We start from the raw sequence: 25,839 nt of genomic DNA, 5'->3' as shown, positions 1-25,839 counted from the left end.
TTGAGACAAAAGAGTTAGTGATATTTTATCCTTCTGATGTGCATAAAGAGGCAAATCTATATCTATAATTACAACAAAAACGGCTAACATCATCATACCTCCAAACTTATGAGGTGTCACCTTATGGAGTAAAATTTTCCCTCCAATATAGGATGACATTTGTCATCCTGTTATATAATGGAATTGGGTTTTCTATTGGTATTGATTAATATTGATTAATCCTAATAAATATTATCATAATCAATACATTGAATTTAGTGAATTTTCTCAACAATGCTTAAATGCATTGTAATTGATTTATTTAATCAAAATATGTAAATGCATTATTAGAATTGGTTAATGGAATCAACTTTTCAATAATCTCCTAATTTATCCAGAGGTAAGAGAAGAGATAAATTGGTGAATAAGGATTGAAGGTCAGACAAAGATGAAAACAAATATTTGCATTTGTAAAGCAAACAACTTCATTTTTGCAATCATCTAACATTTGCTTTAATTTTATACTATAAATTTCTTTATTATTTATTTATTTAAATAGACACAATTATTTTAAATGTTTTTTATTCATAAATTCTTTAAGTGTCAATTACAATCTTATAGTGATGAATAAGATAATTAAGCTAATTATATGGATTCGTCTCAACATTCAAATAGGCTCATACAAGACAAGCTATTTTTAATTTTATATTTGTATTATTATTTAAATAATTTTTTGTAGATAAATGTTATTGTTATTTAAAATATTTCATTTAATATTATTGTAATATATGTTCAAGACAATTTATTAATATTAGAATTTATTTTTAACATAGTTTGTGATGCTTACTTAGAAGATATTAAAATAATATCAATAAGATCATACATAATTTATAAAATAGTATGTTTAAAATTAAAATATATTAAATATTAGCTATTATATGCAATTATTCATTCATTGATATTCAATAACCAATAATTTACAATTCCTTTTCGGTTTTATAAAAGAATAAAAAACAATAAAATGAAAAAAATTATGCATCGCACGGGGATTATCTAGTATAAAACAAAAGCGAAAGCACAATTAGAGATGTTAGAGCTTTATTACATATGCCAATTAACACACATTAACAGACAATGAGCCAAGCATATCTATGTCAATCTTTGAAAAAAATTAAGAGGAAAGCTAAGCCATTATTTTAGCTATCCCGGAATAACAAGAAAATCAAAAGTTAATGGACAGGCCATGTAGCTGAACTTTTGAGATACGGTTATAGTAGACTCATCTAGGGTTCTTCGCCAAGCTTGACCCTCAAGTTGTCATATGGAAAAACCTTTGGTGTCTGATAGTCACAAACATGAGCAAAAATGGGTTAGTTTGGATTGAGAAATTTGAATAAATCCATTAATTCACCATGATGCAAAATGTGAACAACCGTTGTCTTTAAGAGGACTAAAATCCCAGCTAAGCAGAAAAACGAGCTAATCCAGTAAATAATTTCCTAAGCTGGGATTTTAGAGGATAGACCAACAAAAAGTTTCTGAGGAATTCCATCCTTTCCCACAAAAAGCTAAGCTATAGTCTGTTTGGTTTTCTAGAAACGAATGTCAAAGCATCCTCTTTAGGTAGGGTTGGGGGAGGGGGGCATGGTACTTGTCTTTACGTCTAGGATAATATATTACAACGAACATGGTTTGGCATAGTGAAGGGAATATTGCAGTTGCATGGAGTTATTGACATAGCATTAAGCATTTTGAAAGGTGATCGCCATTACAGCCGTTGCTATATGTCTTGTTCTTGGTGATCCTTTTGTTGAAACTTTTATGCATAAATCAAAGGATATAAAAGAGAGGGAAGTCCTCTGGAATGTGCAAAGTTTATCAGTTGATAACATTCACAGTGCATTGTCCATATATTATCCTCCTCCATGCACTCTTATTTCTTGTCATATGGACTTCTAAGCCTAAATCTCTCATTGTTTTCAACACTGCGATCATCCTCGTCATCTTTGACACCCCTCTTCCTCTTTTGAAATTTCCTTTATTCAATCCTTCCGCCTTTTCGGCTAGACTTTTATTCAACCTTTGCCACACATGCCCAAACCAACGAGGACAATTTTCTGTCATTTATTTTCAATCTTTGCAGCTTTCATTCCATTCCTTATGTCATACCAATTTTATCCTTTAACCCCTTCCTTATGTCCTCATTCCTCCTATGATCCGTTTAAAGGTCTAACACTTCAACCAATGTATTACAGTGGTCTAATGATCTCCAAATTGGATTAATGTGATTCTAGAATAGTATTAGTGTGATTCTACGCCAATCTTTGGCATCTGGTTTGTCCTCAAAGTCTTTTTAATAAGTTTGTTAACCAATTTTTTATTTAGCACCAACTTCTCCTAAACTTCTCAAAACCTCGATAGGTATCCTGTCTTGACTGCTTCAATTTCATATTCCCTAGATTTTCATTAAATAAGTAATCAAAATATTTCATTTATCTATCCTTAATTTCCTCATCCTAAACAACGATTCTTAGATATTGATCCCTGATGCATTTACCCTACTAAAATCTCTAGTGTTTGCACATCTTTTAGCCATCAAATAGAGATATCCTTCTTCACTTCCCTCAATTCTAACTTATCATACACCTCTATAATGAATCTATATTATCACCTCATGTACCGTTTTGTTTACCTTGGCCACAACATCGCTTTATTTGGCAATGCTTTTCGGCATTCCTACATTGTCTTAAGGCTAGATAACAACATTCTTTCTTATTCTTCAACACAACTTCTCACTTTTTCATTCTACCAAGTTTGTGACGTACTACACTACAATATATCTATTTGACTTACCCAAGATCTCCTTAGTGACGCGAGCAACACAATTCTTTGCCCTCACTTAAGTAAGAGTTTCATCCATGTCTGTTGCTCGATGTTCTACAACAAATTTTTCAAAATATCTTTTGTGATCCTATGTTTTTATATTTACCAACTTATATTCTGCTCTCCTTGGTTTCTCCTTTTATTATTCCTTGCTTTTGTGCGAATATCAAGAATAAAAATATTATATTAATCAACTATACAATCCCCTAGTACGACTTTTAGAGTATGACTTGTGACCTCTATTTTTCTCCTAGTTAGTTGGAAGTTTATTTGGATAGCATTTGCTTCATATCGCTAACTCATCAAACGGCTTTAATCTTCTTAAAGCACGTGTTAACGACTGTCAAATCATACAATCAGTGTTACCTGGAACAACATTCGGTTTGGAATGGAGAACGAGAACGGGAGCAAGAAACGCAACTAAATTGACTCGGAAACGATTAGGTACAAGATATATTATGTATAAAAGGTATATTTGAAAACCAAATTAAACTAAAATGATTTTGTTGCTTTAAGAAATTGTTTTAAGTTTTAAGTTTTTTAGTTTTCTAGGTTTCATATCGTTTTTCCTTTCTTCTTTAATGAAGGAGAAAATACCCTTTAAAAAGCTCTTCTACACTGGAACGTCACCTTGAGCGATTTAGTTTGCGTTTCGCGATAATTGGGGACGAATGTTCCCAGATCACGGAACGTGACTACGTTCCACTTTCCATATAAATATGCATACAATGATTCATGGCCATTCAAAAATGCCTCAAATATGATTTTTGTAGTTACAATTCTTGGATTTTATGTCATCTAGTATCTCCCATATTTTCTCTAAGCGCTTCTTCTGCTCCTATCATGGGGCGTATGCACTAATCACATTTGAGATTTCTCCAACACTACCTATTTTCATCCAAATGATCTTATCATTCTACCTAAATACCTCTAACGCATTCTTCACAATAGGTCATCCATAATTATTCTAACTCTAAAAAATCCTATTTTATCCAAGATACCACGACGTATACCCATTTCTCCAAATAGTCACCACCTTTTATCCAAACCACTTGGTCTATTGCAAAAGTAAGGAGTTGATTTTCTTATTTTCATCATAGTCACCCAATGTTCAATGATACTAGACCATAATCTTTATGAAGTTCCCTTTAATCCATTTGTCACCCACCCCAATGTGGTTCGTAGCTTCGAGGAGACAACCTACTAAGCCCTTGCTCATTTGACACAATATTCACTCAATGTAGTCGTCGCTTTAAGCGATAACCTAGCAACCCTTCCATATTTACACTTGGACCTAAGGAATGAAATGTTACACATAATAAAGAAATCACCAAGAGGAAAAGCAATGGTTCATGATGATAGGACGTGAGAGAGATTTTTAACGGTTTGTCACAAACCTACAAGCTATAACAGGTTTATCGACTTAATCTTGTTAAATGCGGTAGTGTAACCTAAGTCGTTGTATGCATTTTATTTATTTAGGATCCTAAAATCCTATCAACATTAAGATCCTACTTAAGATTTGAATCGATCATGTGTTTTAGTATCATAGAATCAAATCCGGTTGGGAATTTAATAAAAATGGATCTAAGGCTACTCGGTTTTTGAAATTGGTGAAGTGGTATTAGTTGCGTGATATTTTGACTGTAATTGTAAAAGTAATGATTTGGGCAAAACACAAGAGGTTGAAAGGACAATTTTGACCACTTCCTAGCTTTTTTGCACCTGATAATAATGGTTCAAAGCCTTTTAGATTCTTCACAATGTGGTGTAAAGCTTTTGGATTGATGGCACAATATTGGTTAAGCTACATATTTTATCATAAATGTAACTGATCAGCAGAAACTCAAGAAGAAAAAAGGTGGCTTGAAGAAGTTAAGAAAGAATTCCCTAATCTAAAGGAAGCTAATATTGAAATAATATAACCAGATTCAAATCCAAAACTTTACAAAAACAACCTCAAGATCCTCATAATGCAGATGCTAAAAAGATAGCAGCAGCTCATCATACCTAGAAACCTTATTGAAACGAATGGTGCAGCTCTACCTGATCACTTTGATCATTGATGCTGATGAGAATTTGACCTTATCTCATCATAGCCTAATGTTCAAGTGATCACTAAATAGGAATAGTGTGGTTTAAGAAGGATATGGTACTCTAAATCATTGAACCTAAAAAAGTCCAAAAAGCTTTTGTACATTTGACAATGAAGTAAAAAGCTGGATTTCAGCATTCAGAAAACTGTTCTACAAGTCAAGAAAGCCATGGCACTCAACTCACTAAGCGTAGACAAGTCCAACTAGCTTTTGTAGACTTATGAAGTGAACTGCAGGGCTGCAACATTCAGAACAGGAAAAGATTTGCAGCAAACAAGCAATAAGCGTGAAATAAGTGGGTAATTGAGGTTTTAATAAACTATAAAGATAATTCAAAGATTTAAACATAATTCAAAGATTACACTTAAATAAGATCTTGGGGACCTTTGGCAAATGGTTGATGGTTTTGGCTTGTTTGACCTGTTGAAAGTGTTGGATGTTTTTACCAGCTTTTAAACTGGTTGGATAAGACAGTTATTTAGTGAGATATTTGGTAAAATTAGATGTTGTATGTCATTATTTGTTAGAGAATAAGTGGGCTAACAAGCCAGAAACTAATGAAAAACGCGATCTATGTTACCTTTTTTTCATTTTGGCTTAAAAGTCAACTTTTATGAAAAACCATTTTTCTTTTAACCAGCCAACAAACCAAAAACAGAAAGTCAACCAATAAACCAATCTAAAAGCCACTCACTTAACACCCTCTTTTGTCAAGCAAATTTCATTTAAATGCTTGAGTCAAAGCAATAAGATCGGTATGGCCTATGATATGCTTTGGCGTCTGAGGCAGGAAGATTAATGGGCAAAGAGGTGAAATCAATATACTATGCCTGAAAAACAATTCATTTTGACATTAAAACAACATGGCATTACTGTTATAATAGCAACAAGCTTGAAAATATTCATTATCATTGTGGTAAACAATACTTTAGCACATAACTAATATGAAGAATACCCTAGTTATTTTCTACTTCTTCATGTGCTATTATGCTCTATAAGCAACGTTTTTTCAAACTTCATAATCAAGTGAATTATTTCGAGTTTTATTTCTTTTTCAAACAAACAAGTTTAAGTTAATCACTTAGTCCAACTGGAGGAGCATCGAGGGTGCAAGGTGCCAAATGCATCGAGGCGCAAACCTATTGTAGTGGGCTTCAACTATCCAAGGCGTCTTCAATTGAGCCTAACATCTAGGCACACAAGACGCAAAGTGGGACGCGCTTTATAAATCTAAGGTAGGTCGGGGACATGCAAACCAAGGATATTCTACCGTAACTAGGCCTTAGAACTGATATTTGATGCCACATTTGTGTTGCGAGACACACTCATACAATCACAACTATTCTTTTGTTGTGATTTTAGCCAAACATGAGTGAAAGAAGGATATTTCCAAATCCCAAAAAATACATTGATATAATGCAAAACATGTATCAAGAACTAAAGATGTATGTTAGGACGTGTGAAGTTTTAAGTTCATTTTTCACAGGGTATTGGGGTGCCTGAAACCCAAAGGTTAACGCCTTTGCTTGGCGCCTAGAACCTTGAAAGCACATAAAGGAACTCCGTGCCTTTTAAATATACCAACCAAAATCAATGAAATTTACTTATTTTTTCTTCAGATGGTTCTACAAATAGAGTATTGAGTACCAGCAGAGTGCAATTCAATCCTACTCACATCATTATCTACGTGTGAATTTAGGAAAATAAAAGAATGCTATTTAACAGACCAATTGGAACTAATTGAGATGCATCTACTCGGAATAGGATAATTAAACTTACGAAGGGATATTTAGAAGCTTTATCATTCCATACAGCGGCCAATCCTAGCGTAGCAAAGAATCCCAATCCTCCACACAACCAAGCTAATGCTTCATACTGAAATCCCACCAATTAACCACAAACAAAGTTCAGAATTCTATCCCTAGAAAGAAAGAAAAGAATAAAAAGAGGGCAAAACCTTTCCAACAGTGTCGGCAATGCGATCGATGCAAGGTTCAGGAAACGGGGTACCGTTATCCCATACTAGCTCATCGTTGACTGGAAGCTAAATTGAACCCAGAAACATTAGAAAAATAAGTTCGGATTGTAACATTGAAAATTAAATGAAGAAAGTGGAGAGAGAGAATGAAAACTGGCTTGTTAGGAACGATGTGCTTGCCAACAGGAAGGCCCATTCCGGCACGATGACGGAGTGAGGATCCGACGGAACGGGAGACGACGCCATTACCGCCAAGTATGGTGGTGGCCACTTTGCTTAGTCTTCCTGCCATTTTGATTGATCTCTATTTCCGGCGACTAGGAGAATGAAATGTTTGTATCCAGACCCGGCCCTGACGGTAGGCCAAGGCAACACCCACAGCCCAACATTTAAAAGGGCTCGAAATGGAAAAGCCAATAATTTAGTTTAGTGTTTGCGTTAATAAATTTGTAAAATCAGTTTTTATTTGAGTCATCAAGTTGATTTTAGGCTATATGTTTTAAATTGATTTAAAATTGTATTTTATATTCATATTAATTTTTAGATAATTGTAAATTCATTTTAAATTCGTGTTAAATTAAATTTGATTAGACAATGACTTGCCTAGAATAACTCGATCACCTATTTACTTCCTCCTTTTCTTAAAGAAGTTTTTATTTGTCATATTTTAATTGTTATTTTCATAAGGAATTTTTCTGTTTATATCATAAATTTTGGACTAAAATATATTTATTCTTATTTTAATATTTTAATAATGCTTATGGTCCCACATATCTTTCACTAACTCATTTTAACAATTTTATATTTCTTATGATCTACACATGTTTCCCATTAATTTTATAAAAATACTGTTTATTAGTAGTGATCCTCATATTTTTCCACTAACGTTGTTAATTCCTATGACTATGAGCTATGCCTAAAAAAATTGTATTCAAGGTTAATGGAAACTTGAAATAAAAATCATGAAAAACAAATTTAGTTAAAAAAATTTCATCAAAAAACCCAAACACTTCAATGAAGTATCATTATGTCAGTTGGCAAAAGTTATGACGAGTGTATTTACCACGAAGAAAATTATATGAGATTGGCAACCACATAGTAGGCAGAGGTAGAGCAAATTTTTTGGCGGAACAATTAATTAATGAATGTTGAGGCGATTCTAGTTGGAATTAAGACTCAACAAAGTTTGGTTTAATCTGCAAATTAAATCGTATTTAACCGTAATTTTAATATTTGGTCTGATTTATGTTTTTTTCCTAAAAATTACCCTTTCTGGTTTGATCTCGATTATTAAATTTTTAGACTACATCAGATAGAAAACCGTGCTATGATTGAAAATCGTAGTTTTTTATTTTTAAAAATAGGTCACTACTTAAATATTTCAAGATGTAGTTTTTTATATGGTAATACTCTTGAATTATGTTAATTCAACCAACTAATTATGAATTATTATATTTAATTATTGTAGGTACGAAATATTTACATAAACAAATATATAATATTAGAAAACCAAAAGTTTGTAGACTAAACCGTTATTGAACAATTTGGTTAGGTCCAATCTGAAAATTTAAACGGTCTGTTCTAATTCCAAAAATTTCAAGATTTGATTTAGTGTATTTAATTTTGTTACGAATACCCTTCCTCTTATTATCTACCATAATGACATTTGTGTGTTTTAACTATTGCCCAAATACCGTAAATAGTCCTTCTAATACTCACATTGTGCTTCCATGGCCAAGTCATTAATCACACACACTATATGGCTTAGCTTGCTATCTTTGATCTTTACGGAAGCATAAAACTGTTACATTATTTTATTACCACTTTTGTCATCTAATTTTTTATTGTTGCCGCTACCATAATTAATGATGGAATAAAGGTAGGTTTTTTGATGAGTTAATGTGTTTTTAGTGGAATAATAATTTCAAAAATAGAAATACTAAATTTTAATTTATACTATAAGTAATTCATCTATCTTTGTTTAATTAATCTGAGGTCAATGAAAAGAATGAAATCCGTAATTATATGGTAAAAACTAATTTTTTTTTTTTGTTGTTGTCAAACAAGTCTTTAAAAACCTAATGAATGAAGAAAGCTGTAATTTTAGACTAGGATGAAAATTTATCAAATTTGGATTTCGGATTTTGATGGGAAATTTGAACAAAGATTTAGTTTTGATTTTTGGGGGAAAAATTATGTAAGGATAAATATAAGAATTTCAGAAATTATAATGAAATTTAGTTTTAGTAGGAAAATTGCCACAATTTATGTACTTTTGGATTGTAATGTGAAAATTCTTTTTAGATAGGGAAAATTCTCCGTTAATAAAAAGCAAAATGTTAAATATTCAATCTTCATTAATAAAACGATAAAATCTTTATTAAGACCGTCTCACTGTGACACATCTTGATATGAGCTGACTCAATTTTAAATTTTTTAAATTTTAATGAAAAATCTGTTTTCATTTAATTAACTGCTATGTAAGTTTAACTTTAGGCTGCTTATATGAATTCGTCTCACAGCGAGACGGTCTCATACGACACTTGTTGTAATAAAAAAGGAACTATAATTATCTTTTTTCATTCCAAACAATTTTACTCTATATATTATGAATTTAATTTCAACTTATTCAAAATACATAACCATTTACTTAGTCCAACATCAATTCATCATATTAAAAGTTGGTTTTGCACTTCCAATATAGAGGAAGCAGAATTTCTAAGAAGTTGAGTTTCTTCATCAGTAAGAGGCATATTAATGACATTCAAAACTCCATTTCTTCCAAGCAAAGAAGGCAAGCTAAGGAACACTTCACCACCATGAATATCATAAAACCCAGTAACAAGCACAGAAACAGGGTGAATCCTTCTTTGGTTCCTTAAAATGGACCGGGCCAAGTTAGCAACTGAGTACCCGATGGCCCAAGATGTATGACCCTTTAATTTAATCACTTCATAGGCTGAATTTATAACTTCATTATGAATCTCGTTTAGACTTTGTTTGTTGTATGTTATTTTATTGGTGTTTAGAAATGATAGAAGTGGTACTTCTCCTATTGTTGCTCTTGACCATAGTGCCACTGAACTGTCCCCATGCTCCCCAATTATCATGGCCTGTTTAAACAATATTGTTAGATTATATATATATATCTTAAGGCCTCAACCAGCTTTTGGTTGAGTTGGTATCAGAACTCAACGTGATAAAAGATCACGGGTTCAAATCTCAACTAACCCTCAGTTGAAGTGAAATATTCAGCACCTATGCGCATTCACACTTCTAATCTGAACTCTCATGTGAAGAGATGTGTTAGAATATATAATAAACAATAAATCATTATCATCATTATACTTAAAATGTGCCTTTTTCATTTTCCATTTCACAAAAAATTATTATAAAAATATACAAAGAGAGCAATCACATGAATTTTAATTTAATTTTTTCTTGGATATATACAGATAGTGCTTAAGATATTAAGTCTTTGTTAGAGTTAATGTAGCCACTCTTGTAAACACCTATAAGGCTATAATAATTTATTAATTAGCTAGTGTCAACTTATAACTACCAAATATATACCAGTACTATATAAAAAGTCTATCAATTATTATTATTATTTGGAAAAATTTTCTAGAATAATCTAATTTATTTGTGATTTTCCTATAATAACTTCATTTATTGATTAATTATAAATAACTCTAATTTTAAGGGGTATTTTCTTAGAATAAACCCGGTAATCGAATGACTTGCTATAGCAAGTTTTATTTTTTAAAAAAAGATAAATTAAAATTAAATGTCGAAAAAAATTTTAATGTTCAAATTAATTTATGATTTTTTTATTATTTAGAACTTTTTATGTAAATTTTTAAAATTTTTCACTAATTTTAAATTAATTTATAGTTTACTGTTTTGGTGAATTACCTACTATAGCAGGTCATCAGGTTATCCAAGTTTACTCTAGGAAAATATCTCTAAAGTTGGCATTATTTATAGTTAATCTAGGTGGGATTATTATATGAAAATCATGAAAAAATTGAATTATTTTAGATGAGTTTTCTTTATTATTATCTACTTCAACTTAATTGCTTCAAATTGTATTTTTAACATATAAATTAAATAAATGCAAATTAAAATTGACTGATAGAGATAGGTTGCGCTAGAAGAACACTTTTTTATTATTATTTATTGACTAATGTTAAAAGCCAAAATGTAACAAAAAAAAAAACTTTTTCAAACCCACCATTAGTAAATGCAGAACAGAAGTACTTTCTTCATTGCAGAAAACTTTGAATTATGTTATTAGAATTATTTATTTTTTAAGCTTATTTTATATATTGTGGGTAATATATATGGAAAAAATATAGTTAACTACGATCTTGTTTGAATCGTCTAATTGCATATTAATAATATTAATGTTTTATAATTTTTAGATGTGTGTAGTTCAATATACTTCTCTATTCTGAAATACTCGCTACACTACCGTTATATACATTATTCATCGTTTAAGTTTATTTTATATATTACAGTTAATGTTAAAATAAATATAATCGCATGGAATTTTGTTTTAATGGTCTAATCGTATACTTTTATAATATTAATTTTTTATAATTTTTAGATTTGTATAATTTAATATAAATAATTAAAATAAAACATTAGATTATGTAAGAAGTCAACGAAGCAAGTACAGTAGAACGAAAGATCAAAATAACACCTAAAATAGCATAAAAAGTCATATTTAGCAAATATAATGAAAGTGACAAAATAATTGGTTGGCAGTAAAAAAATCACCTGAACATCCTGGGCATTGACATCAAAATGATCAGCAATCAAGAACCGAAACCGTGAGGAATCGAGATTAGTACCCGACCCAATAACCCGATTCGAAGGAAACCCAGACAATTTCCATGCAACATAAGTCAAAACATCAACAGGATTAGAAACAATAATCAAAATAGCATTAGGGGAAAACTCAACCAAAGGAGGAATAATATTCTTAAACAAACTAACATTCCTTTGAACAAGATTAAGTCGGGACTCGCCATGTATCTGACGAGCCCCGGCAGTAACAATACAAAGATCAGATCCCGCACTCACGGAATAGTCCGTGGATGCGACGATCTTAGTACGAGGTAAAAACGCAGCGGCGTGTTGCAAGTCGAGCATCTCGCCGCGGAGTTTGTCGGGGAGGGCGTCGACGAGGGCGAGCTCGTCGGCTAAGTCTTGGGTAAGGAGAGTTTGTGTGATGGCCATGCCGACATTGCCGGTGCCAATGATGGAGATTTTGATGTGGCGTTTGGTTGGGGATGGTGGGGCGGCGTGTTGGATTGGTGTAAAGAAGGATCCTGCTATGTCTAGCCCGGCTAGTGAGTTTGCTGATATTTCTCTTTTCATTGCCATAATAATAGGATTTTGTTGTGATTTAATTAATTAAATGATGTTTATTGTTGTGATTTGGGAGGAATTGGTACGTGAAGGATGGGACTTTTATAGAAGAATTTAATGGATGATTTGATTATGTAAGAAAATTCGAACATTGACTGTTCTTCCGGGGGACTTTTGTTTCCTTAATTAGTTGCGTCAAAAGTTTAAAGGTAAGATTTTTTTTAAAAAATTATACATATAATCCATGGGGTATGTAGGTGATCAGTAGACTAATATTGAATCGATTTGCTAATATGACTCAAGTATAATAAAATATTTAGGGCATTCTTAGATTGGGTGTAAATATTTAAGGGGTAAAAAAAATCAAAGTAAGAAAACGAAGTTGATAAATGAGAAATTCGTGAAATTTAATTGTTGTAGAGGTGAAAAAATGGTTGCAAAGTAATAAAAAATAAAATGATCTCTTAATTTTGTGGGGTAAATATTTATGTTAGGGGAGGGTGGGGGAATGTATGTATTACCTTCATAATAGGAGAAATCATCTTCTTTTTTCCTTCATTATTTTTATTTCATGTTCATTTTACCTTCTTCACAACTAACTCAACTACTTCAAATGTATCTTTATTTGCTTTCGTTTTATTAGTTCGACTTTATTTTTCTCCTTAAATATTTACACCAAATTCAAGCATGCCCTTAGCACTAAATGTTTAAATGAACAAATATACTTTTCTTTGTTTTTCAGGTTGCAACTTAAAAAAAAGGTTATTCTATATGGTAAGTGGTAACAATGTTGTTTTAAGAAACGATAGCGGTAGTCATTTTTAAAATAAATTTCACAAACTAACATTGTACTCTTGTACTTAAAGCGTAACATTATTACTTAAAATCATATATTTTTACGTTAAATTGTGAAATTATTTATTTGTATTTGTCTTCTATCTTTGAATCATCATCCAACATTTTTGTTTTTGAAGCTAAAAAAAATAGAAGTAGCATATTTTTATTTCAAAGAACAAGTCATGAAGCTTTTAAAAATATAATACACTTTTCTTTAAATCTTATTAGTAGTACTTTTTGTTATACAAAAATAAAAGTTATCAAAAATTAATCTATTGAAATTAGAAATATTTAAAAGGTTATTATAATGCAACTTAATTATTATTGTAAAATTGAAAGTGCTATAAGTAAAATTTAAAAAAGAAAAGAAAAATATTGGATATAAAAAGGAAAGTGTCTAAATTTAATCCAAATTTCATGCACTATTATTCGGGTTATTCAATCGATATCAGATTATGTGTTTTGAGTTGATTAAAGTCTGATTTTATATTATCCATATCGATTATTACATTATTTAAAATTTATTTTAAATTTGAATCGAATTTGATTATAAAATCAATTAAATTTCAATTAGTAAGGTTTTTGGTTAACATTTCTACCAACGTCAACAAATACTCACGGCGTCCCATTTAAAGTATAACTCTTTGAAACTGATTAAAATTAAGATTATGTTATTTATTTATTATTTCTTGCTATATATGTAAACTTGTTACAAGAGTGTTCATTTATGCCATCACGTCAATTTCGAATTAAGTGTTTCGAGTCAGTTTAAATCAATTTTTGTTTTTAAATTGACTTTTACATAATTTTTATTTCAAATTTGAGGTCGGGTCAAAGATGCTAGATTACAAGATTAGATAGTAGCGCGTTATCAAATCTTTTTTGAATATTTATCTATTTCTTACCAAATTAGATGTTTTAATACTATAATATTAAAACAAAATAATTATATTGAGATTTTTACAAATGAATAAAAATATAATATTTTTAAAATGAAACAAAAGGAGTAGATACTTAAATTATCTCAAAAGATGAATTATGGTAAGACCATCTCTATTGGTTTGTCTATGTATATTTAGTGTTGTAAAGTTATTATTTACAATATTTAAAATAGTAATTAATTAAAAAAATAGATTAATTATATGAGTACATTTTATAATGAGATACACTCATAAAATTATTATCTCTAAAAAAAATAATGAGACATAAAACACTTTAATTGAGATCCAATTGAACTCTCTTCAAAATTGGTTGTAATGTGGTTTTAATGGTGGAAAATAAAGCAATAGTCGATACAAGGGGCTTGTCCATTGCTTATTTGTTACCCCAACAAAAAGTATTCTAACTTTCTCGATTAAACTCCAATATTCAACGCCATAAAGTATGGTATGGTCTTGAAAATTACACGAAAGTTTCAATTCAAATAAATCCGGAAACAAGATGAAAGACTCTCTTTTAGCTAGTAAGCTTCTTCAAGTTTATGACCTAAAATGGAATAGTCTATTTTTTGAGTTTATTCACAAATTATCATTATGAGACGATTTCACCGTGAAATGTTTTCTATATATGGGTTGAATAATTTAACTAGAGGTGTTCAAAACATACCTGATGAATCGAAATTAACCCAATCTTGTAACCGAATCCGATTTAACCCTGCATAAAAATTGATCAATAATTATGGAAAAACCAACATAGATACAAGACCCAATTTTAAACCGACCTGAAAAATCTAACTTGAAATCATCCCAATAACCCGAGTGGACACCTGTAAACCCAAATAATACAATTTAGCATATGAACTTTTTGTTTTCTGGTCATCTTATCGAGAAATTGTTTCTCACAAGAAATAACTCTATTTTATTTTACTAATGGTATGCTTGGTAAATGGGTGTTAGTTCGATATGTTGGTTTATTTGACCAACTAGAAATATTGGTTGATAAATTAACTGTTTAATTCAGTTGTTTAAGACAAATGTTGAGGAGATATTTGATAAAACAATTGCTATATAAGCTATTTTTTAGAGGAAAAATAATGCAAATTAAAAGTCAATAAATGAAGCTGAATAGCTTTTTAATTTTGATTTAAAAATTATATTTTCAATGACTGACTTTAAATTTATTTACTAAATAATTTTTTTATCATTTGATAAAACAAATTAAAAGTTAATTTCCTAACGCTTTTACCTTCATAAATGTGAGAGATCAAATTCAGATGGCTTAAGAAGTAAGAAACTATGAGTTTGTTATAATGAAGCCAATCTAGGGAATAGTGGAACAAACATTACAATAATTGATTATAGTATACTTTATGTACATGCAGTTTATGAGATGGAAAAATAAACTCTTCTGATATTAATGAACTATATATTTGACTATGAAAATGAAATATTAGTGCAAAATTTAAGTGTTACGACTAGTGAATGAGATTAAGAGATTCAACAATAGTCTGATTTTTCAAGAACTATTCAATTTTGTATGTTTTTATTAAAAATTATTGACAAAAAATGTAAGCATATTAGTATTTTCTTATTATATTTCAAAGGTTTATATAAAATTAGATATACAATTAAATTAAAAGAAATTATGATTGCATTAACCACATATGAAGTAGACATAAAAGTAAATATAAGGTAGGCGTAGGGCTGTAAATTCGGTTACTCGGTCGGGTTTTGGGTCAGGTTTTATTGGGTTTGGATATTCTTGGGTTTCGTTTTTTTCAGTTAATATAACACTTCGATTCGGGTCGGTTCAGTTGCGGGTCTAATCGAGTACAGGTCTATGTTAGGTTAACACTACACTGGGTCGGTTTCGGTTTCGAATCAGGTCAATTCGAATCGGATTTATATCGGGTTAGTTGAATACAATTCAGATCCAAATCGGTTATACTGCAGGTCGAATCAAGTTCAGTTAGAATACGGGTCGAGTCATTTTTCATTTTAGGTTAACATTGAGTCGGGTTATTTTTGGTTCTGGTTGACTTCAGATCGGTTATATCATTTTAGAGTTGTGCATTCGGTTATTCCCCGGATTCAAGTCGGTTGAAATCCAAATCAGTTGAGTTTTTTGTCGATTGAACTTTCTGTTGAAATTATTTGCTATTGGAGCATTGCGAGTTGTAATAGGTTAATAAGTTGTCGATTAACAGTCAAATTTGATTCGGTCAAAGTTTGAGTCGATAAGATTTGATTGTGAGTGTACATTTATTGTTTAATTTTAGTTGAACTAAACTTAATTCAACTGATTCAACTTATTATTAGCTAAACTAAACTTGATGCGACTGAATAAGACTTTTTTTGAATGAACAAAACTTGATTATGTTGAACTAAACTTTTTTTTTAGATAACTAATTTGATTTGGCTGAATCAAACATTTATAATTGCTAAACTAAACTTGATTCAGCTAAATCAAACTTTTTTACTTGAACTAAACTTAATTCAGCTGAATCAAACTCATTTTTTAATAACATAAGCATGATTCAACTGAATTAACCTTATTTTTAGCTAAATTAAACTTTAATTAAACAAAATTAATATTATTTTTTAGAATCAATAATTGATTCAACAATATTAAACTTATTTTAGCTAACCTAAACTTGATATAATTAAATGAAACTTTTTTAGCTAAACCAAGCATAATTAAGTTGTATCAAACTCATTTTTAGCTAATCTAAATTTAATTCAACTGAATTAAAATTAATTTTAACTGAATAAAACTTGATTCACCTTAATCAAAATTATCTTTAGCTAAATAAAATTTCATTTAACTAAATGAAACTTATTTATCTAAACTAAACTTGATTAAGCTGAATCAAACCTAATTTTTTGTTGAACTAATTTAATTCAGCTAAATCAACCATTTATTTATGCTAAACTAAACTTGATTCAACTGAATCAAACTTATTTTAACTAAATTATACTCAATTTAGCTTTATCTAACATTTTTTTATCTAAACAAAACTTGATTCAACTGAATAAACCTTATTTTTAGCGTTACTAGTATTATATTTGGTATTAGTATGTATTAGTATAGATTCGTATTTATTGATTAACATGTAAGTGTTAGTATTTATTATTGTTAGTATTGAACTCAATTATGGAGAATATAACTAATAACTATACTTTAAAAAAGGTTCAAATGACAATTTATGTCGAACTTCTGATCTATCAAAAAATATTTAAATTGGTATTCTTTAAGAATAGGATTCACAAAACGAACTTACACAACATAAATTAGCAATTCTATAACCTAATATTACCTCACTAATTTTAATTTTCTATATTCTCTCTTATTTATAAATATCCCTATATTTTAACCTACAATTTCCAATTTTTTAATCTCTGTGTCAAAAGCAAATGAGGCTGGCAGGAACAAAGTCTAATATAATGTTTTTAGACAACGAAAAATAACAAGACCATTTAAACATAATAATAATAATAATAATAATAATAATAATAATTGTTATTATAATATTCCAAGATCACTTTTTCATCCATTTGCAAATAGTCTTGGATTCTTATAGACTTACATACGTTATTGGCTTATTGCTTCAAGTTCAACAGTTACCAACCTTCTTCATTCCCACAGGCCACAATCCCGCTATACCATTATTTCCACTCCTTAATAACCACCTCTTAAAAACATTCCAACAATATCTATTGACGGTTGCACATTTTTTTCATTTTTACTATTTCCTTCCCAAAAAACCACCTTTCAAAAAATATTCTAACTTAGTATTAAACTCCTTGCTCACGGTCACAAAGAATATAAATATAAATAGGTTGAGTCAATTGCAATTTCGGTCGATATCAAGACAAGTCATTTGTAGGTTTGTCGGATACCGAATAGATTCGATTCATATAGAGTCGGTTCATTTACAAGTCCGATCAATATCAGGTCGAGTCAATTATGAGTTTTGATTCATTTCGGGTGGAATTATGTCGAGTATCTATCGGGTTAAGGACAAGTTTGAGTTATAATAGGTCGGGTGTAAATCGAGTTCGATTAACCACATTGTCAGGTTAATATCGGGCGTGGGTTGTGCTCAAGTCGAGTGACGGTCGATTATGGGTCTAAAATAATCGTGTACATGTTGGGTTACAGGTCAACAGCAGGTCGAATTTCGGTCGATTACAGGTCAACACACCTCGAGTCAGCTAACGGGTCGAATACAGGTCGATTTCAAACGATATTACGAGTCGGGTCTATTTTTTTACAGCCCTAGGTAGGCGTAAGGTGGATACACCCATAATGGGTATTTCTAGTTGGCTATAGAATGAGTTTTAAATTATAATTAAGTGCGCAAGCATGAATACGAAAGTTTATCCGCCATGGGTGGTCAGTATGAAAATTTTAGGTGAGTATGGATATGAAATGATATACCTCACCCATTCCGCCATTTTGCCATCCCTAAATTAAGTTTTTCTTTTTTTTTTTTTTCCTGATAGCACCCGTGTAAATATGATGAACATGTGTAAATGTGATGAACATTTGTATCCTCCATGAATGGCTTATCAATTGAAGGAGAAGACAATCGAACTAAATCAATGCAAGAGTGTGCAAAAATGAAACTGTATAAAATACAGAAAGACCATCCTGTATTCCTGTTACACTCATTTACATTACCAATAGCTACCACATGCTAATTAAGCTCAGAATGCAGAGTGAACCTATTGCAATTCAGCTTCTCAGAGCTCGAATGTGTAAAAAGGGGAGTTGTCCAGAGTACAATTGGAGGTCAATATACATAACAGCATCAAAGAATTAGACCGTCACTCATCATCCTTGTAAGGATATTCTTCTGGGATTTGCTTCAGAAGTTTAACTTGCAGCTCGTATGCATCATCCCCACGTAGCATATCACGAACCCATGTCACTTCAGTCTTCATTGACACCTAAGCATAAAGAACAGTGAAATAAACTAAATGAATGTGGAGAAGAGGATAAGAAGATGTAATCAGATCTATGATAAAGTATTATAATCTAGTCTGTCCGTCTAATTGGTGTTCTGTTGTCCTACACCAGAAAGAAGGAAATCGAGAATATATGTGAAGAGTTTTCTAGCTAGACATATTCAGGAGACCTATCTTGGAACATGGTAATGAGTTTATGATCGCCATATGCCCATATATCCTCTTTTACGAGCAATGTGAATGGTTTGTGGCTATTGTAGTCATGGTAGCTCAAAAAATCCTTACTATGCATTAAAGTGGGTGAGTACAATACGATGCTGTTGGGGAAGCGGATGAGGACAGATCTAGAAATAGAATTTTCATATCAACATCCCTAAACTGATACTTCGATTTCTTTTGCTTACTCTTCTTTATTTGGAGTAGGAGTAAGACGATTCTCAATGACTTAGGATCAATAAAAAGGTCAACAAGTAACGGTGAAATGACAAGAAAGATCTCGCAAGATAAGCAAGTGCTCACCATCTCCAGTGCTCCTCTGATGACCCCATTTAGAACATTGCAGTAGTGAAGGCCTTGGCAAGTGTCAGGGAGCTCCACAAAATCTACCAAAGGATTGTCCTCCAAGAGAAGGCTGCATGTTGTTCCCTCTCCATCCCAGTTAGTGACTGTTGCGCTCACCCCCAGAAACATTTTGAAGCCAACCTGTCCGAGTGCCATAAAATTAGTTAAAATACTATCCCAATGGTTTTGTAGTAGCATCCATAACCAACGAGGGCATGGACATTATAAAAGGAAATTTTCTATCCAAAATAAACAGAACACTCAATTTGATAGAGCCTACAGGTTAAAACTTGCTGTTCAATACCCATTTATATGACCCCCCTCTAGGATCATTAAAATCTAGCCAACAATGCCAAAGCTAATATGGAGTCAACTAAATGAACCAAAACGAATCATCATGAGCAATCATCACTATAAAAGATAATAATTTATATGACCCCATCTAATTTAGCATTGTTAGAAAAAAATGTACAAGATTGTCCATCTTCAAAAGCTCCAACAATCATTGGAATCAATGAATTCCCATTTCTTCCCTTTGGTGGACATGACTCAGATTTCAATGGAATCTAATTAAGTATACACAAATTAACAGCAGAAAAAATCAAACAAAGCAGATGGCACCGAGTACATCAATTTTTATTATCCTGGTTGAACTTACATGCCAGTTTTACTTGGTTAGAGAAGGTTCTGCAATCATGGGATACGGGGATTCAAGGAGAGTGACAGAAAAATAAAAGAAAAATAAACATGATTCATGACTTGCACAAAATTAAGGGATTATTACACTTCCTTTTCAGTACGTCCCTAAGAGATTGTCACACTTTCCTTTTTAATACGTCCCTTTTACGTCGCTACAATTTCCTTTTAAAGAAATGTCTATTAACACTTTTTTTTATTTACATCCATACATTTCAATTCTCCTTTGATATCAACCACGCCAAACAAATGGTACGAAAATTTCTTAATTTTTGTGCAATATATAACTGTGGCAATTTCTTGGGGAATGCTTACTTTTGACTTCTTTAGTGTTGTTGCAAAAGCATAATAATCATTTCAAAAGGTATGCTTCGTGATTGTATTTATAAGTTTTGTTCTTCAAAGCATAGTGGAAAAATAAGGCCGCATTGCATCAATCTGTTGCAAAGGTTTTCAAAGAAAAGAACTGATATTTTTCATGTTATATAATGGTGTCAAAAACAACATTTAGCGCCGTAACAAGGAATACCTCTTTTGACGGTTATTATAGGTGTTATGATGTATGCATCACTCTCGTTACCGCATCACCATTTCGTTACGGCGATCGCGACTGTTACTGGCGTTACTACATTTTTGCAGTATGCTTCTGAAATTACCCATTGCTCATGTAGCCCAATCAACAAGAATTGTTCAAATGATCATCATCTTTCTGTTAGCTAGACATTCTTTGCCTAATGTTTGCAATAAAGGGTCCAATCATTCTCTTCTCTCACTACTCTACTGGTGCTTTTCCTACTAAAGGCATACTTGTATTGAGAGTAAATATTTAAGGATAAATAAAAGGCAAACTAGTCAAATAAAGATAAGTAAAGGTGAATTTAAAAGGGGATAAAGAATATAATGGTATGAAAGGAAAAGAAAGATGATCACTCTTATTTTTGGGGAGGAGTGAAATATTTTCCCTCCATCCCACTAGGGTAAATAATTACCCCCAAAATGAGGAAACTAATGCTGATATTTCTTCTTCTCTATCATTTTACAACTACTTTTTAAATTTGACAACAATAATATTCCCTTAGCTTTTTACTCTAATACCTTATTTTCGTAGTTTGACTTTTAATTCCCACATAAATATTTACTTTCAAAACAAGCATGACCTAAGTCTTAAATCTTACTAGTGCTTTCCTTATTAAAAGGGTTGAAATCATGTTTCCTTGATTGGTCAACCCAATTAACTAGACAGGTTAGGTTCAAGTTACATGGTTCTTAACCCGTCTATATATAATTTGAACAAGAACCTGACATGAGCTGATGTATGCCTACTCTAAACTCCCATTGTGCATCCTCCACCTTTTACCAACTTTCGTTTTCTACAAAAATAAGTTATACGTAATGATCTACAAAAGAACAATAAGTACCTATTCTCTTGTTGTTAAACATATATAAAAGCAACTACTAAGGTTTGACCTGATGATATTTGAGTAATGAAATATTGTTATTTGTTAGATATGTTTTCTATTGATCTATCGCTATGGAAATCTTTTATAGTTATCTTTACAAGCAACTATTTCATCCTCTTTTGATCAACATAAGTTTTGATACAAACATCAATATTCATAACTATTTGATTCTCCTACTTAAATAAACAACTAGTTTCATATGTTTGTCATAGTTCATCATTTTTTTAACAGAAATAACCTTTTTGAATTTGTCCTTTACATTCCCACTTACCTCTACTTTCTCATTATTAAAATAAGGAAAAATTACTAGGAATGATACAACCTTTTATTTATTTTCCTACCAAAGTACCAACTTTTGATTAACCATGGATAACACCAACTTAGGGGGTGTTTTCCTAGAATATCCCTAATATGTTAATAATCAATCTATAGGAGATTATATGACAAAAAAAAAACATTGGTTATTAGCTAATAAACTAAAGTAGGTATTATTCTAGAAAAAAGGTTGTGTTATTCATGGTTAATCAAAAGTTGGTATTATTAAACGGAAATTAACGAAAGATTGTAGTATTTTCACGATAATTTTTCCTTAAAATAATACTTGCATTATTTTATAATTAATTACTCGCTTACCTTCATTATCTCGTCCATATAATAATATTTACAGTATCTCATCATTAAAATTAATCCTCCATTGAGAACCATGAGTTTAGGTGACTAAAGACTTTCCTTACAAAGCTTGTACAAGGGTTCGATTCTCACCGCTTGGAAATGATTAATTCATAGTTACATGAAATGTGGAATGTTGCCACGTTTCACAATACGAAAACGTTTGTCCCCAAACACCACGAAAGGTGACCCAAATTGCTCAAGGTGATATTCTTATGTAGAAGACCAATTTCAGAAGGTATTTTAGCTTTTATTTACAAATTAAAGAAAAAGAAGGATGAAAAAATGAGATGAAACCTAGAAACCTAAAAAATTACACTTAAAAAACAATTTCTTAAAGAAAAAAAATCATTTTAATTTATTTTTATTTCAAATATATTTTTTATACACAATGTATCTCGTATCTAATTATTTTCGAATCAATCTAGGTTGCGTTCCTTGTTCTCGTTCATGTTCCCTGTTCCAAACCAAATATCGTTCTAGGTAATAATGGATTAATTCTCTCATTCTTCTTACACTAACCTGTAAGGAATTCTTCAGCGTTGACCTAAAATCAAAAAATACATATAACTCCACATATTTTAATTAAAAAATACCTCCGTCATATCATTATTCAAATGATACCTCTACGATCCCATCATTACATGCTCACTTATCTTTAGATTCTTTCAAATTCCAATTTCATGTTTTTGCTAAGTAACTACTAGGATTGTCAAATAGAAATGACAGAGTACATGAAGTATATATTATTCCTCCCTTCGGAGAGCATTTGATTGTTGTAATTGGCTTCAACATAATGTAAATGAAAATATGAAATGCACTGCCTAATTTCCTTTTTTATGTTGAAAAATGGTGCACTACAGAGAAACCAACCTAGTAGGCTAGTATAACAAGTACTTGAATACTACACTCACCAAGTTAGAAAGGGATAGAAACATGACCAAAAAAATGCAAAAATTTTTGGAGTCTAACTAAAATGCAAACAAATCTTGATTCCCCAAGTCAACTAGAAACAATACATAACCAAGCAGTCATATTATTATGAAGAGAAGGATACTGACACACTTAGTTTTAAACAAGGATGCCCTAAGGTGAGCACCTAAGGTGGGTGATGGGCTCGACGACTTAATAGGGCAAGGCAAAGCAGCTGCTTAAGGAGAGCGCCTTATGGTATCTCAAAACCCTTAAAGGCCAATGATAAGCGCCTCAAACCACCTTTTGGTCGTAGCCCATTTGATGCAGGTTTCCCTTTTCTTCTTTGTTTCTCATTTCATCTTTTTTTCTTAATTTCTCTTCTTGTGGGTTTTTCTAGGGTTCTTTTGGGTTTTCGATATACTTTTTCTGGGTTTTGGAACGCTTCACACCAAACGCTTTTTCCAAACACTAGGATTAGGGACACTTAGCACCTTAATGTGCCGTGCGCCATTTGAAACTAACTGACAAGCTACATATGAACCACAAACTTGCATGACATCAATATCAAATCAAAATACTAATTATTTTTTTAAAAGACAAACCTTTGCAATTACTTCAGCAGTTTCTTTGAAGTCTACGCATCTAGAAACATTTGATTTTGCCAAGAATTCATCAATCAGTCGTACACCAATATTATAACCCCTACATGGAAATCCAATAGAAAACAGACAATTAGCCAAGAATAGATATATAATCCACATAAACATGCATCAAAAGTTCACAGCAGCTAAAAATAAATACAATAAGCCTGCAGATTAGCAATTGAACCAATGAAACCTTCCTAACACATTTGGATGCTTTGAATACACCGCCATTCCTACACTTGCATAACAAAAAAGCTTTCTAGACCAATACACCAAAAATGACCCTCTTATAATCTTCTAAAATATAAAACATTAACTATATGCTCAATTTGTGCAAGTAATGAACAGTAATAGATCACTGCTTCCTGATAAAGTCAAATATTCATGGTTCTTTGATCATCGATTATAACAATGATATATTATAATTGGCTCTTTAAATCACGATGGTTTCTAATTTATGTTAAGCTGCAAATGATGTTTGCAATCAAAGATACTGGAAAATGAAAACATTGTCTTTATTGTTACAAGGGTAGGATAAGGTTACATATATATCTGAACCCCAAAATCTCACCTATAGGGGAGCAATTTCGTGAATTTGGGGTGTCGTAAAACATTGCACTACAGAACACGATACCAAGTAAAGCCCTTTTTACAAGCAAGGCGTCAAGTGATGAACATTAGTTTCATTTTGTATAGAAAAGATGCAAAATTTCAGAAATTGGAAAATTTTAAATCTTAATTTAATCCTCTTTTAAGTAACAAATCAAGTCAACTTAAAATTTTAATGTTAAAGACATAAAATATAAAAGCAGGAATCTTAACCTAACTGCAACTAAAAAATATTGAAAATCTGATCACGAGAAAAGGATGGTTACATTTGATCAAGCTGCTTGTTAACCTGATCAACCTCTTCAAGATCCGTTAGCAATTGACGAACTATTGCTCCATAAGTTAATGTGAATAGCTCCGCATTCTATTCAATCATTGTGATCAGTTTACGATCAAATTGACCTAATTTTTGAGTGTATGAACAAAAACTCTCGAAGAAAAAGGTCAAATTAAAGAAAGATAATTCAAATTCAAATCAATAAAAATTAAGGAAAAAACTAACAATTCGTTCAGCACCAGCGAAAATGGCTTCCCCAGAACGTGGAGCAACCGCCGGCATTTTCTGATCTCACTTGGTGTCTTGTAGCTTGGAGTCGGAGATGGAGATTTTCGGAGAGAGGAAAAACTAGATTGAGAGAGAAACAGGAAAGGGTGTCGGGAGTTTAGGATGGCTTCACAATTGGGATTTACTATTCTGTCCCATATAATTTCAACCAAAGACAAAGTTTTTGTTTATGAAGGAAAAGGTAGATAATAGAAATAAATGAACACAAAAAATAAATTGTGTGATTGAAATTAAAAAATAGTTAAAATGTATAGATAAGATTAAAAGAAAGTGGTGGGTCATTGTTCAAAAATAAAAATGATGCAAATTAAGTGGGATAAACTAAAATGAAAAATGCTGCAAATTAAATAGGACGGAAGGAGTATGTAATAGAAGTACTTGTACTTTATTCATTTCAAAATACTTCAACGTTGTCTAATATACTAATTTAATATATTCAATATTCTCTAATTATACTGATACATAATGAAAATTTTTTAAAAATTTGATATAATTTATCTTTGAATTGAGACAAATTAAACAATAACTATGTTTTAACTTATAAATTAAAAATTAATCATAAATTAAAAATTATAAAAGAATCGTACAATATTTAAATTGTAACTGAAAATGTATAAATTGACTGGGACAGTCTTGTCACCAGGGTCTAATAAAATTAAAAA

General features: G+C 31.1%; 3 protein-coding genes across 5 annotated transcripts; all 3 read right to left on the bottom strand.

Annotated features, from left to right (window-relative positions):
* Window positions 1–918: 918 nt before the first annotated feature.
* LOC130799862 (NADH dehydrogenase [ubiquinone] 1 beta subcomplex subunit 8, mitochondrial-like) lies at window positions 919–7,355 on the bottom strand. 3 transcript variants are annotated; one of them, XM_057663127.1, is made up of 4 exons: window positions 7,091–7,355; window positions 6,916–7,002; window positions 6,738–6,833; window positions 919–1,319 (listed from the first exon to the last, which is right to left on the bottom strand). In XM_057663127.1, exons 1-4 carry the CDS (start codon window positions 7,226–7,228, stop codon window positions 1,263–1,265), a joined length of 378 nt encoding a protein of 125 aa, XP_057519110.1. In that variant the 5' UTR covers window positions 7,229–7,355; the 3' UTR covers window positions 919–1,262. The 3 variants fall into 3 exon arrangements, with proteins under 3 accessions (XP_057519110.1, XP_057519111.1, XP_057519112.1); XM_057663128.1 differs by having other exon boundaries at window positions 6,916–6,995; window positions 7,117–7,355; XM_057663129.1 differs by having other exon boundaries at window positions 7,117–7,335.
* A 2,240-nt stretch (window positions 7,356–9,595) lies between these two features.
* LOC130799838 (L-lactate dehydrogenase B-like) lies at window positions 9,596–12,371 on the bottom strand. Its single transcript, XM_057663092.1, has 2 exons — window positions 11,719–12,371; window positions 9,596–10,049 (listed from the first exon to the last, which is right to left on the bottom strand). The coding sequence occupies exons 1-2, from the start codon at window positions 12,325–12,327 to the stop codon at window positions 9,606–9,608; spliced, it is 1,053 nt and encodes a 350-aa protein (XP_057519075.1). The 5' UTR covers window positions 12,328–12,371; the 3' UTR covers window positions 9,596–9,605.
* A 6,316-nt stretch (window positions 12,372–18,687) lies between these two features.
* On the bottom strand, window positions 18,688–25,312 carry LOC130799875 (uncharacterized). The gene is made up of 5 exons (XM_057663150.1): window positions 25,115–25,312; window positions 24,879–24,976; window positions 23,962–24,061; window positions 19,578–19,760; window positions 18,688–19,040 (listed from the first exon to the last, which is right to left on the bottom strand). The coding sequence occupies exons 1-5, from the start codon at window positions 25,169–25,171 to the stop codon at window positions 18,918–18,920; spliced, it is 561 nt and encodes a 186-aa protein (XP_057519133.1). The 5' UTR covers window positions 25,172–25,312; the 3' UTR covers window positions 18,688–18,917.
* Between the last annotated feature and the right edge of the window lie 527 nt (window positions 25,313–25,839).

Source organism: Amaranthus tricolor, chromosome 14 (assembly GCF_026212465.1).
Source record: "Amaranthus tricolor cultivar Red isolate AtriRed21 chromosome 14, ASM2621246v1, whole genome shotgun sequence".
In the NCBI taxonomy this organism is placed as follows: domain Eukaryota; kingdom Viridiplantae; phylum Streptophyta; class Magnoliopsida; order Caryophyllales; family Amaranthaceae; genus Amaranthus; species Amaranthus tricolor.
This window is presented reverse-complemented; position numbering and strand designations above follow the sequence as displayed.

Coding starts and splice junctions, on each gene's coding strand:
- LOC130799862 (XM_057663127.1), bottom strand. CDS start 7,228: ATGGCAGGAAGACTAAGCAAAGTGGCCACCACCATACTTGGCGGTAAT. Junction 6,834..6,915: donor TTGCCGACACTGTTGGAAAG/GTTTTGCCCTCT, acceptor GTGGGATTTCAG/TATGAAGCATTAGCTTGGTT. Junction 1,320..6,737: donor AAGCTTCTAAATATCCCTTC/GTAAGTTTAATT, acceptor TGTGACTATCAG/ACACCAAAGGTTTTTCCATA.
- LOC130799838 (XM_057663092.1), bottom strand. CDS start 12,327: ATGGCAATGAAAAGAGAAATATCAGCAAACTCACTAGCCGGGCTAGAC. Junction 10,050..11,718: donor TCAATGCCCAGGATGTTCAG/GTGATTTTTTTA, acceptor TTGTTTAAACAG/GCCATGATAATTGGGGAGCA.
- LOC130799875 (XM_057663150.1), bottom strand. CDS start 25,171: ATGCCGGCGGTTGCTCCACGTTCTGGGGAAGCCATTTTCGCTGGTGCT. Junction 24,977..25,114: donor TCGCTGGTGCTGAACGAATT/GTTAGTTTTTTC, acceptor ATGATTGAATAG/AATGCGGAGCTATTCACATT. Junction 19,041..19,577: donor TCAGAGGAGCACTGGAGATG/GTGAGCACTTGC, acceptor CTTTATGCTTAG/GTGTCAATGAAGACTGAAGT.